Source organism: Ranitomeya variabilis, chromosome 2 (assembly GCF_051348905.1).
Source record: "Ranitomeya variabilis isolate aRanVar5 chromosome 2, aRanVar5.hap1, whole genome shotgun sequence".
In the NCBI taxonomy this organism is placed as follows: Eukaryota; Metazoa; Chordata; class Amphibia; order Anura; family Dendrobatidae; genus Ranitomeya; species Ranitomeya variabilis.
Window position 1 is genome coordinate 162,232,328 of NC_135233.1, and position 13,918 is coordinate 162,246,245.

The following is a 13,918-nucleotide window of genomic DNA, read 5'->3' on the forward strand; positions in this document are numbered from 1 at the left end:
AGAAAACTCCATTCAGGTCAGAGGACACATCACTGCCGCCTGCAGGATCCTCCCGCCTAGGCTGGCAACTGCCGAAGCGCAGGTATATAACATTTGGCAAACGAGTGAACGGAACACCAGGTTGCCGCCTAGCAAGTTGTAGGGCGGATGCCCCATGGTGTACCGCCCAGGAGGCGCCCACTGCTCGAGGCAGAGTGAGTCTTAATACCAGGAGGGGTCACTCTGTTCTTGACCCAGTAAACCTCCAGAGAGGTAGGTCTGATCCAGAGAACAATTATAACCTTGTAGGCCGACCGGCCTCTTGGCGTGCCGTCTGGAATGACAAATAGACGGTCCGTCTTCCTAAAGAAGGCGATCCTAGATAAATAGATCCTCACCGCCCTGACCAGGCATAGCCTGCTCAGCGAACGACCCCAGAGAATCGGTCGGAGCAGGACAAAGGTGGGACGGACGATCTTACTAAAGTAGAAGGAGCGATGAAGGCCGTAAAACTACCCTATCCTGGTGAAGAATCCAAGAAGTGGGGCGACAGGAGAGAGCCACCAACTCCGAGGATAATGGAGGAAAAGGCCACCAGAAAACGCTACCCTTCAGGACAGAAAACAGACAGTGAGACCTCATGGGGGGGGCTCAAGGGGGGAACCCCACTGAGCCTCCAGAACAAGATTGAGGTCCCAGGGATCCACGAGAGTCTGGTACGGGGGAGCCGCATGTGCCACTTCTTGAAGAAAAGATCTGATCTGAGAACTGAACGGATATAAATCTCTGTACCGTGGTAGCCAGTAGCTAAGGACTACTGAAAGGGACTTCAGAAAAGGAATGGCAAGGGATGCTATCTGACCCTTTAGAGAACTAAGGGCAAGGCCAGCATCAAGTCCCGCCTAGAGAAAACGGCCAAAATGGAAGGTTTCAGGGGCAAAGCTGTTAAATCGAGCCACCAAGAACTCTGTGGCAGATCGGTCCTTAGTACAGACGATCTGGCCTGTCTGGGGCCTGCAGTGGGAGTCCACGAGGATATGAACGATCTCAGCAACCAGAACCTTCTGGGCCAATCTGGTGCGGTCAGAATGATCGGAACCCCCTCCGCATTGAGCTTCAACAGCCTGGGAAGGAAGGGAAGGGAGGAACAAATAGGGAAGTACAAAATGCGACCCAGGAATGGTCAAAGTATCGGTATCCGCAACAAGAGGATCACCGACCTGGAGACAAAAAGTGGAACCTTGCTAAGCAGTCGGGACGCCAGGAGATCCGCGTCCGGAGTTTTCCATCAAGGCAAAATTGAAGGAAGGCCCCCTGAAGAAGGGACCATTCTCCTGCCGTAAGGCCCTCGTGGCAGAGAAAACACCTAGTTGACCACGACGGGGATATGCACTGCGGATAGTGCCGAAAAGGTCGCCTCTGCCCAGGAGGATGATCTTGGATACCTCCGCCATTGCCAAGAGACTCTGATTCCCTTCCTGGTAATAGACATATGCCACAATCAAGGCATTGGACGTCTGGATTCTGACTGGCAGACCTCTGAGAAGCCTTTCACAGTGACTCAGAGATAGAGGAATGGCCCCTATCTCAAGGGTGTCGATCGGCAAAGAGAACTCTTGCTCCAACCAATGCCCCCATCACTGACAGATGGCGAGAAACCACATCTCAGCCAGGAAGGCGGGTGACCGTCGTCACCACCTGCCTTGGAAGGACCGGACCTGGGGAATGAGAGGGAATGTTCCGACCAATGTCCCCATCACTGTGACAGCCACCAGTTGAGAGGCTATTGGAATCGGATGGAAACCCGGATCAGGGATCCAGAGACCGTACAGACGTGTCCCACTGAAAAAGGATGGCCTGCTGAAGTGGTCTCAAGTGGAACAGCGTAAAAGAGAACGCTCCCGATGCTGTCACCATGCGTCACAGTACCGTCATTGCTGAACAGAAGGAAGGCAGCTGAAGGCCTTGCAGAGGGCGTATGTAGAATTGCCCGCTTCTCCTCGAGAAGAAAAACCCCCGACTGACGGTGTCGAACAACATGCCTAAGAGGACGAAACGCTGACTCGGAATAAGAAAAGACTTTGTTCTGATGGCCAGCCACCAGAAACGGGACAGGGAGTCGAGGACAATGGTCAGACTCACCTGGGCCTGAGAGCGAGGCAGAGGCATGATGAGGAAGCACTAGGCCCCTGATCCTCAATATGGCCATAAATGTGGCCATGATCTCTATGAAGACACCAGGAGCGGTCGCAAGACCGAGCGGCAGGACGACAAACCGGAAATGACCCTTCTGCGTCGCGAAACGCAGGAAAACTCAGGTGTGCTGGGAAAATCAGGGCATGGAGCAAGGCATCTTGGATATCCATGGAGCACAGGAATTCCTGTGGATCCATGGGAGCCAGAACCTTACAGAGGAACTCCATCCAGAAATGCCGCATGCGGAACCTTCTGTTCACTAACTTCAGAGCCAGGGTGGGTCGAGCTGCGCCGCTCTTCTTCGGCACTACAAGCAGGATTGAATAGAAACCTGTGAAGCGTTCCTGCTGTGGGATGGAAACGATAACCTCCGAACAAAGAAGGAAGGTAATGGACGCAAAGAAAACCTGGGATCAAAGGAGGATTTTTAGAGGGCGAGATTCGAAGAAGCGATTCCGGGCCGCGAAGCGAACCCTACCTTGTATCCAGAGGACACCACCTCCCTGATCTAAGCGTCCTCCACCGAGGCCAGCCAAACATTTCTGAACAAAACAGGAGACGCCGGCCCAAACTGAAGGGAACGCTGGGCCCCTAGCCAGAGTTCTGCCGAGGAAGATCTGCCAGATCTAGGCCTGGTGGACAAACTATGGGAGTTGCGGGGACGCCGGGAAGGGGTAGGCTTAAAGGAAGCCTTTTGTCTAGCCAGACGAGATCGCGGTCTGTGTTAGCTAGAGGAATCTTCCGACACTGCAAAACAGCGAAAGGACAAGGGAGCTCGTGCCTCCCGTGGCGTCCTTAATAATTTGTTCCAGCATGTAGCCAAAGAGACGGGCCCCCTGGAAGGGGAGTCTGGTAAGGGACTTCTTGAAGACAAGTCCGCCTGCCGGGAGTAGAGCCGAATATTCCGTCGGATGGCCCCCATATTGCTGGACGCGTGAGTTGCACAAGCCGCACATCTGGGGAGACAGATACCAAATATTTCCCTGCACAGGAAATCTGGTCCGTCAGGTCGGCTAGCTCTCCCAGAGGAGCTCCAGCCGGGGTGCTCTTACAAGGCTGATTGATCCATCTAGCTATAGTCCTTGAGACCAAGGTAGAGGTGATGGCCGACAAAGTAGAAGCAGCCGTTTCAAAGGCTGATTTATCCAGCGATTCTAGAATTGTATCCTTGGAACCCATGAGGGAAGTGGAGGGGCCAAGTTGGTAGCCAGTCTGGGGACTGACAAGTCCACAATTGACCGCATCCTGCCGTCTGTTAGCGATGAGCTCAGACGAGAAGGAATATAGGATGCAGAGATGCTTCCCTGTCTGAAGCATCTGGTATGGTTCGCCTTTCCCCTGACAAGTACCACCACAAATTCAGTGAGTGGGGCAAAGACCTTGGAAGGTGGTTTTGACCGTCTAAACGAAACCGCCTATCCTGCGGGTTCCGTAGAGGTATCCATGATGCTTAAGGTCTGGTTTATTGCAACAATAAGGTTATACCTGTTGAGAACCAAGTCTGAAACATCCTTTGCAAACATGACAGAGGACGCCCGTCTCTCTCTCTCTTGAGAGAGAGGAGGATCAGGAAGAGGGATCTCACCGTTCCAGACCGGAGGGCGAGAAGGAAGGTGTCAGACGTCCATGGAGCTGATGGTGGACGTCCTCGTCTCCTCCAACCGACAGGCTCTGGTGGGCGAGTGGGTGGGTGACGGAACTGGGACCGAACTTCTAAGCACGCTTGTGCGCTAGGATCATGGTCCTGCTGTCGGATCTGTGAGGATACGGGGTGGCAGTACATGCCGTACTCATAGTCCCTAATGTGGGAATACAGGTGTGAATATTCACCCTGTATCCCTCCGAAAAAGGAACCTAGAATTTCGCTCCTGTCTGGATCTCTTGTGCCAGAGTTGAAAAGGCCAGACGGAGAATCCTGTGACCCACTGGCAACTGCGGTCAAGCACAGACCCCAGGGTCGTGACATCCTGGTGTCTCGGTCTCGCCCGGCGAGGGGACTCCTGGACGGACAGTGGAGTTGCTGCAGCAGGAGAACGGGAACGCTGTCTTTTTAGGATTAGGCCTGGGAGCAGACCCACTAAATGATTAGGGGAAACAGGAGAGGGGAGTAATGGACTGCATGGCAGAGCTACTCACAGCAATAGTAGGGTCCTGTAGACTGCTCCCGGCTGTAGCTGCGGCCAGATCACGGCACAGGTCCAGGGCACCAGCAGGGAGACGGAGGATGCAGGGGACCCAGTCACCGGGTCCGGAAGAGAACGCTCCTCAGCAAGACAGCGGCGATCCCAGGCCGAATGGGGCGGCTAGAAGTGGGCGGAGCTAGCCGCTCTGTACCAGGGGAGCACCAAGATGGCGCCGGTGGGCGGCTCTGACAGTCGGGCGGGAGAAAAGCCTGCCCGACAGAGGAGGAAGTGGGCGGAGTCAGCCCCGGAAGAGTAGGCCTGAGTAGAAGCCGGGGGCTAAATTAGGAACCGCCGACCGCCGGAGAGTGCAGGGAAGTGCCGCGGCACCGGCACCGGACAGCGGAAGATCGGCGCGGCAGCTGCCAGACCGTCGCAAGAGCGCGGCCTAAGGTTAGTTGCCGGAAGTAGGCCCCGGGGAAGCCGGGGCCTAAATTAGGAACCGGCGACCGCCGGAGAGTGCCGCGGCGCCGGCGCGGCAGCCTGCAAGGGAGCGCGGCCGCAGGCTAGCACATCGCCAGGAATGGGCCCCGGAAGGAGCCGGGTCCTAAATTAGGCCAAAAACGGCGACCGCCAGAAGGGGCCGCGGCGGTTAAAAGAGCACGGCTGTCAGAAAATCAGCCGCTTCGGACAATGTCCTTGCTGCCCACTCCTAAAGGGGATACTCACCTAAAACATCCCACGTCGTCCATTACTAACCTCAAACCTTGTGAAGGTATCAGACGTCCATGTGAGCTGCTGATGGACGTCCTCGTCTCCTCCGACCGACAGGCTCTGGTGGGCGAGTGGGTGGGGGACGGAGCCAGGACCGGACTTCTGAGCACGCTTGTGTGCTAGGATCTTGGTCCTGGACAGGGATCTATGAGGATACGGGGTGGCAGTACACGCCGTACTCATAGTCCGCTATGTGGGACTACAGGTGTGACTGTTCACCCTGTATCCCTTCGGAAAAACCTAAAAAGAAACGACGCACATTGAGATAAGGGTCTAATGAAAGACCCGTGTCCACCTCCTACTGACACTAAGCTAAACTGAATATCCTACTTCCTGTCGGTAGGGTGTACACTGCAGAGGAGGAGCTAACTTTTTTATTTGCATAGTGTCAGCCTCCTAGTGGCAGCAGCATACACCCATGGTTCCTGTGTCCCCCAATGAGAGGCGATAGAGAAAATGTTCTGCTATTCCATATAGGAGAAGGCGAGAGACACTTTCCCCTTCAGACGATAGCAGAGGTTGCTGTTCCCCATTAGCATAGCCACTTTTTCTGACAACAAAAGAAGTGGTACTAAAATGGGGGTTATTACACAGGTATAATCCAAGCATCTGACCAATTTAAAGGGATTGATTAGGTAAAAACTCTGCAATCTAGTGCAGAATCTGCCTTAAATAAGCATGCCACTCATTTTTTCATATATTTTTTTTCTCTGAGCCTACCAGAAATAGCCAAGTACAGGGTTCGACCATTGCTCAATTCACACAAGTGTCAGCAGAGCCCAGTTCTCAGGATCGGTGAAGGGTAGGAAGTTATCCACCGTCCTGTGGATGGGAGAATCTCCAATCTTGGCACCTCTTTAATCATTTAAGGAGAGAGCAGTTTTTCCGATTGTGCTCTCGCTTTTTTATTTCCTTTTTCCAAGGATCATAACTTTTTCACATTCCAACCACATAGCTATTAATTGTAGTTCTAAATTACACCATTCATATAATGTACTGGAAAAATTTCCACATGTGGTTTAAGTGGAAAAAAAACACAAACCGATGCAATCCTTCATTTGTTGGTGTGGGATTCATTGTGCAGTAAAAATGACCTGGAAATAGGATTCTCCTGGTCAGGACGATAAGATCAATATCAAAATTGCGTAATTTTTATTTAAGTGGTGAAAAAAAAAATTCTGATGGTTTTAATGCTACTATTTTGGGGTGAATTCAATATTTTGATAGCTTATCATTGAAGTTTTGGAGGAGCTGTAACAACAAAAAGCAATTCTGGATTTTGTTTTTCTCTTTACGTTTACTAATAAAGTTATATTTTGATTTATCATAGTTTTATGGACAAAGTCATACCACATCTGTATTTTTCATATTTTGTTAAACTAAGTTAAAGGGGGAATTAGAATTTTTTTATATATTTTAAGGAAAAAAAAAAAAGGTTTCTACCTCTTACTTTACTTGTTAATCCCGAGTAGACTTGAACCTGAGATCATCCAATCGCTTGTACTATACCACAGCACTGCTGTACTTAACAGATCATAATCTCTTATGAACACCAGCCAGAATTTGGCGTTCACAGGAATAATGCCATGACAGGCAAGGGGATCTTCAGAAAATCCCCAGCCGTCATGGCATACCATTGGCACCCCGCAAATGTATCACGGGGGTGCCAATGAGCAGTTAGAACAGTACGCCATGGTGGAAGCGCACCGTTAATACCACTGGCAGGGAATGGCAGCTGCATTTAACAGGCTACCAGCTGCAGGTGGACCTCTGCTCCACTCATGATTGTTAGAGGTAGATGACAGCTGACTAACAGCCATTATTTGCCAGGAAACGGGGCAGACAGCTCCTGAGCTTTCTCCATTAGTGATGAGCGAGTGCGTCGTTACTCCAGTTTTCAGAGCATGCTCGGGTGTTCTCCGAGTATTTTGGCCATGCTCGTAGATTATGTTTGTGTCCTCGCAGCTGCATGATTTGCGGCTGCTAGACAGCCTGAATATATGTGGAGATTCCCTAACATACAGGCAATCACTGCATGTGTTCAGATTGTCTAACAGCCGCAAATAATGCAGCTGTGGGGACACAAACAATCTACAAGCACGCCCAAGAAAGATACTCGGAGAACACACCAGGGTATGCTCGGAAATCTCGAGTAACGAGCACACTCACTCGTCACTACTCTCCAATCACCCTCTGCCGCTACGTTCTGTACATGCATGGGACTGGTCATTAAGGGGTTACAGCTTAGCTGACTATTCCACAAGGCTCTCTGCGGTGCGGCTGAGTGTGCTTTGCTATACTGTGTAGCTGTAGAGTGCCTGGTATAGAGCGAACACTTCTCTTAATTAAATCTATAGACATGTGACAGACAAAAGACAACCCGTAGATCAGGATCAGAAATTTTACAAAACTTAGGCTGGTTTCACACTTGCGTTTTGATCTGCAGAGTTTTAGCGCTAAAAAAACGCATGCGTTTTTTTTTCTATACTTAACATTAAAAAACGCATGCGTTTTTTAGCGTGCGTTTTGACGCGGTTTCAGCAACGCATGCGTTTGACGCGTGCGTTCATTTGCAGAAATGCAACATGTAATTTCTAGCTGCGTTTTTTTGCCGCAAAAAAACGCATGCGTTTATTCGCTGCAAAAAAATGCATTGCTGTCTATGTAAACGCATGCGTTTTTTTTTTTAGAAAAACACAAGAAAAAACAAGAAAACCCTAACCCTAAACACAAGAAAAAACAAGAAAACCCTAACCACAAGAAAAAACAAGAAAACCCTAACCCTAGGGTTACTAGGGATCCTAACCCTAAGGTTAGGATCCCCAGTAACCCTAGGGATCCTAACCCTTAGGGTTACGATTCTAACCCTTAGCGTTAGGGTCCCTAGGGTTAGGATCCCTAGGGTTACTAGGGATCCTAACCCTAACCCTAGCTATTTCTGTATTTAGTGGGTTTTCTAGTTGATTTTGATGATTGGCAGCTGTCACACACTTCTCAGCATGCGTTTAAAAAACGCAAACGCAGGAAAAAACTGATGTAAATGCCGCGTTTTTTTTCTGCATGCAAAAACGCATGCGTCTAAAAAACGCGGCGTTTGCCGCGTTTACATGCTTTTTTCACCACATGCGTTTTTTTTTGTTTTTTTTAAAAACGCTGCAGATCAAAAAGCAAGTGTGAAACCAGCCTTAGAAGAAATCTGTCAGTAGGCCTTCATCCCACAAACTATTTATATGCTCATAAAACTCTTTCAAAGGCAAGTCCAACAATAACTCTACATAGCCAGTCCGTTCCTCCGTCACTGAGAAATCAGGGTTTAAATTGATATGCAAATGAGCTATAGATCTGAAGCCTCTGTCACTAGAGCTCTATTCCCCACCTGCTTGACTGCTAGCCTCCAAGCTACGCGGCTTCAGGTAAAGGAGACGGCGCTGGGTGCAGAATAGAGCTGGAGTGACTGAGGCTTGAGATCTACCACAGTCCTTCAGCCTAATTTGCATATCAAATCAATCACAGCTTTCTCAGAGATGGAGAAAGGGACTGGACATGGAAAGGTATTGCTGGTCTTGTCTTTGAAAAGCTACATGCAGATATAGTTTGAGGAGTGAAATCTTGAAGTCATCAGGTTTTTACTACTCAGTCATCATCATAGGCAGAAATCCCAATTCCAGCAATGTGTCATTTGCCTAGGCTACTTGGTGCAGTTTTGATTGCATCCCTGTTTTATCTGCTGCAGTTCCTTAAATACTTCTCACTGTGTAACCCTGCCCACACCAAAGATTAGCAGCTTTCTGTGTACACTGTGCATAGGCAGAAAACTGCCAATCAGTGGGGGGAGCAGGGTAATACAGAGCTCACGAATATGGTCGACTACATGGCAGCAGGTTTACTAGTCCTCTAGTAAAATCCCCTACTGATAAAACTGATTTAATCAAAACTAACAAGCAGCGCAGTAAGTGCCATCCCTAGAATCAGAGCCTCTCTACATCATGCTGCTCACCGATTAGGTGGCAAAAACCTGGTGAGATTCCCTGTACGTCTATGTAATACGGTGTACTAAAGGTAAGCCTATACATAGGGTAATGTGGTTTGTAATCAAGTTGTGTACTTACTCCAATATCATCCACTAACATCTTATCCAGGCCAGCAGGACCAAGTGAGCTTTTCAGAATATTTGCAATGGATGCTGCTGCCATCACTGAAAGAAAGAATTACAGATGTAAACATGCCTCAACATGTTGCGTACCCATGCTGTTGGCAGGCACGTCAAAACGCCACATGCGGACGCATCCGCATACAACACATGTCCCTGCGTACTCAATGTTAAAGATAAGTACGCAGGATGCATGCGGAAGTAGGCGGAGCTTAAGGGAGGAAGTACGCAGCCATGCGCAGACCAGCCCAAAAAAAAAAGTGTGAACCCGGCCTTAAAGGGAACCCGTCACCAGTTTTTTTTCAAAACTAACCTATGGCCACCACCTTTCAGCCCTATGTGACAGCATTCTATAATGTTGCCCAAATACCCTGCAGGCAAAATAATAAAAAAGACCTCTTATTATGCATATAGGAATATAAAGTAGTGGCACTCACCAGTCCTTTAAATTCCAATGTCTTTACTTAGAAAAACAGGTTTAAAACTGGCAGGTCATTCCAGGGCCAAGTAGAAGCACAGGAAAGTACAAAACGATCGTCGTCCAGCACATGTGCTCCTTCACTCTCTGCAGCCAGTCTTAAGGTACCGTCACACTAAGCAACGTCGCCAGCGATCTGTGACGTTGCAGCGTCCTAGGGAGCGAGATCGCTGTATTTGACACGCAGCAGCGATCAGAATCCCGCTGTGAAATTGCTGGTCGCTGCTAGAAGGTCTGCACATTATTTGGTCGCTAGGTCGCCGTGTATCGCCGTGTTTGACGGCAAAAGCAACCATACCAGCGATATTTTACACTGGTAACCAGGGTAAACATCGGGTTACTAAGCGCAGGGCCGCGCTTAGTAACCCGATGTTTACCCTGGTTACCAGCGTAAAATGTAAAAAAAAACAAACACTACATACTCACATGCTTCCCCTGGCGTCCGCTTCCCACACTGACTGAGCGCCGCAAATTGAAAGTGAAAGCACAGCACAGCGGTGACGTCACCGCTGTGCCCTGCTACTGCCGGCGCTCAGTCATTACAGGAAGCGGACGCCGGGGGACGCATGTAAGTATGTACTTACATTTTACGCTGGTAACCAGGGTAAACATCGGGTTGCTAAGCGCGGCCCTGCGCTTAGCAACCCGATGTTTACCCTGGTTACCCGGGGTCCTCGGCATCGTTGGTCGCTGGAGAGCGGTCTGTGTGACAGCTCTCCAGCGACCACACAGCGACGCTGCAGCGATCGGCATTGCTGTCGCTATCGCTGCAGCGTCGCTTAGTGTGACGGTACCCTTAAACATGTTTTTCTGAATACAGATATTGGATTTTAAAGGACCTGACTGGGTGAGTGCTACTAGTTTTTCTTCCTGAACAGAAGAAAAAATGGAGTAAAAATGTCCAGGGAATAATAAAAGGTATAAATTTATTCAAAGTACAAATAACATAACAAACCATGTAGTGCATAATAAATCAGTTTACACAAGGTTTTTAAGAGAAAAGAGATCAGGTAGAGAACGGCAAGACGTCAATATTGCATGAAAAATAGGGTATTTACCTCCTCATAGAAGGAAAATGCATAGTGCATGTGTACACCTATGGGTTATAGTGGTGACATGGGGGAAGGAAAGTGTGGCAGGACTCCATATAATATCAGTACTTGGAGTCAAAAGGACTCCCGGGAGCCCACCCCAAATATCACTAGAAACTCTTACCCATCATGAGATGCAAAAGGGACACGCCAGTAGCACCAGCACGCGTTTCGCGTCGGCTTAGTCAGGGGGCCGTGCTGGAATGACCTGCCAGTCTTAAACATGTTTTTCTGAATAAGGACATTGGATTGTAAAGGACCGGTGAGTGCCACTACTTTTCCTTCCTATATACAAGTTTGCATCTTATTTTGTGAGCACCCAGTACCTGCAGGCTTGACTGCTCAGTCCAAAGTTTGGTTTAAGGACAAGTTCACACACAATGGTTGAATGGTGCCGGCTTTCTCTTTGTTTTAGTTTCCGCAATTTTTGAGACCTTTTATTATACTCACCAGTCAAATTGACCTCGCTGCACTTGGTCCGGTGGCAACCCGTTTCTTGCAAAGACATCCTCCTTCTCTGCTTTGTGTGAATGACATCCTACATCACCCAGCACACGTCTCCCTGTCCTACTGAGGGCAGAGCAAAGCACTGCAGTACTCATGAGCCAGGAACAGTCAGAAGAGCGCTGGCGCATGTGCACTGCAGTACTTTGCCTGCCCCAGCAGAGAGAAATGCACCTGCGCAGAAGTGTGTGGGAACACTGTGGATGACGTAGAATGCATCATCCACACGAAGCATAGGAGGACGGCATCGCAAGAAGAGAGGCAGTACAGGACCAAGACCAGTGACGCCCATCTGACCGGACCACCCTGTAGATGACTATAATAAAAGGTCTTTTTTGTCTTGCAGAGTGATTTGGAGTCACATGTGCAGCATTATAAATTGCTGTCTCGTGGGGTGAAAGATGGTGGCTGTAGGTTACATCGTAAAAAAAAATAAAAAAAAATTGGTGACCGGTTCCCTTTAAGACATGACACTTGCTCTGTCCCCAGCACTGTGTAGTAACCAGTAGATCCAGTCTGATTCACTGGATGTAAACCTAGAAAATTGTGGCACTTTAAAGGGAATCTGTCATTGATTCATGCTGCCCAAGCTGTGATGAGTAGGAGTCAGAGCCGGGCTGCTCAATGGCAACCAGGTATATTTTTCTCTGAAACACTGCAAAATTTCACAAAACACACACTTTAAAGGGAACCTGTCACCCCCAAAATGGAAGTTGAGCTAAGACCACTGGCATCAGGGGCTTATCTACAGTATTCTGTAATGCTGTAGATATGACCCCGATGTTACCTGAAAGATGAGAAAAAGAGGTTAGATTATACTCACCCAGGGGCGGACCCGCTGCAGTCCGGGTCCGATGGGAGTCTCCCATCTCCTTACGATGACGTCCTCTTCATGCTGCGGATCCAGCGCACTTTGTCTGACCAGTTGAGGGCAGAGCAAAGTACTGCAGTGCGCAGGCGCTGGGAAAGGTCAGAGAGGCCCGGCACCTGCGCACTACAGCACTTTGCTCTGCCCTCAACAGGACAAACAAAGTACGCCTGCGCGTGAAGACAAGAGGACGTCATCGTAAGAAGATGGGAGATGCCGGACCGCTCCTGGGTGAGTATAATATAACTTGTTTTTTTTTCTCATTTTTCAGGTTACATCGGGGGCCTACCTACAGCTTTACAGAATGGTGCAGATAAGCCCCTGATGTCGGTGGCCGCAGCTCATTCTCGAATTTTGGGGTGTCAGATTCCCTGTAAAGCACACACCAGCAGAGCGTTTCCTAGACGCTCACACCTGGCTGCAGACCCGCCACTGCTCCTAAATCACACAAACGGCCGTTGTATCTGTGACCCTGCATCCCCCGCTAGCTCACAGCCGCTGTATGTGCACACGTTAGGTATCTGCTGCAAATTACAAGATGACAGAATGAAATATAAATGGGTACACAAGTTACCATATCACAGAGAAAACCAGGTGAGACATTTTCTCGGTGTTTTTTTTCACCCACAGAAGGCCTCCTTCTTATGATTGGCTAGTGTCACCCCCTAGAATCCCTGCTGACGCCCCTCAGGTTATATGGAGATGCGCATGTAGTGTACAAGGCAATATGTCAGAGATAAGAAATACAGACATTTTATTCAGATCTTCAGCATCGCCATCATTCCAAGAAACCATGGGGAGAGGTCTTTATAGTGAATCTGCCACTAGGTTTTTGCCTCCCCAGCTGAGAGCAGCACACTGTAGGGGCAGAGACCCTGATCCCAACTAGGTTTCCTCTGCTGCAGATCCAGCGGGTCTCACATGCTGAGCTCTGTATAACTTCACTCACACCAATGATTGGCAGTTTGCTGCCTATGCAGAGCGTACACAGAAAGCTGCCAATCAGTGGTGGGGTGTAGTTATTTATTAGTTAGACCACACGGCTGCAGGTTTACTGTAGTGACCATCTCCTGCTGACGTCACCATATCAAAACTACAGCAGGCAGCGGCGCCGCTGGAATCAGGGTCTCCGTCTCGTCATTCTCCTGCTCCCCGCCGGTGTCGGGCTCCCTGTGCTCAGTCCCGCAGGCTCACACATCCATAAGGCCGGCGGAGAATACTACTGACGGGCCGGAGACCGCACACCGCTGGGGAGAGAGGCTCAGTGCGGCCTCCCTCCATTGTGCAGCACGGCGGCTCCGGCCGCTTACACACATATCTACCATTCTGGCTCCTGACGGCTTCTCCGGTGCTGCGCTCCCCGAACACGGCTAACGGGCCCTCCATCTTCCGCTGTCCTTACAGTCTGCCACACACCGGCTACAACGTGCTCACCAACCGCCGCGGGGCCGCAAAGCTAGCTGGGTAGAGCTAGTGCCTGTGCGCAGAGGAGCGGGCCCCGAGCTAGTGTCAGTGCGCAGAGGAGCGGGGCCCGGGCTAGTGCTTGTGCGCAGAGGAGCGGGCCCCGAGCTAGTGTCTGTGCGCAGATGAGCGGGGCCCCGAGCTAGTGCCTGTGCGCAGAGGAGCGGGCCCCGAGCTAGTGTCAGTGCGCAGAGGAGCGGGGCCCGGACTAGTGCTTGTGCGCAGAGGAGCGGGGCCCGGGCTAGTGTCTGTGCGCAGAGGAGCGGGGCACCGAGCTAGTGTCTGTGCGCAGATGAG

At 50.0% G+C, this 13,918-nt stretch overlaps 1 protein-coding gene and 1 non-coding gene across 3 annotated transcripts in view; both read right to left on the reverse strand.

The window, feature by feature from the left end:
- LOC143804733 (T-complex protein 1 subunit alpha) overlaps positions 1–13,640 on the reverse strand; it is a 64,343-nt gene extending 50,703 nt beyond the window's left edge. Inside the window, exons 1-2 of one of the 2 annotated variants that reach the window (XM_077283123.1) lie at positions 13,483–13,640; positions 9,179–9,264 (exon numbers count right to left, since the gene is read on the reverse strand). In XM_077283123.1, the coding sequence (XP_077139238.1) occupies positions 9,179–9,264; positions 13,483–13,546 (150 nt within the window). In that variant the 5' untranslated portion in view covers positions 13,547–13,640. The remainder of the gene's footprint in view (positions 1–9,178; positions 9,265–13,482) is intronic. The other variant, XM_077283124.1, reaches the window with a different exon arrangement.
- On the reverse strand, positions 5,520–5,653 carry LOC143810837 (small nucleolar RNA SNORA29). Its single transcript, XR_013223217.1, has one exon. It is a non-coding gene; the product is annotated as a small nucleolar RNA SNORA29 (small nucleolar RNA).
- Positions 13,641–13,918: the final 278 nt, after the last annotated feature.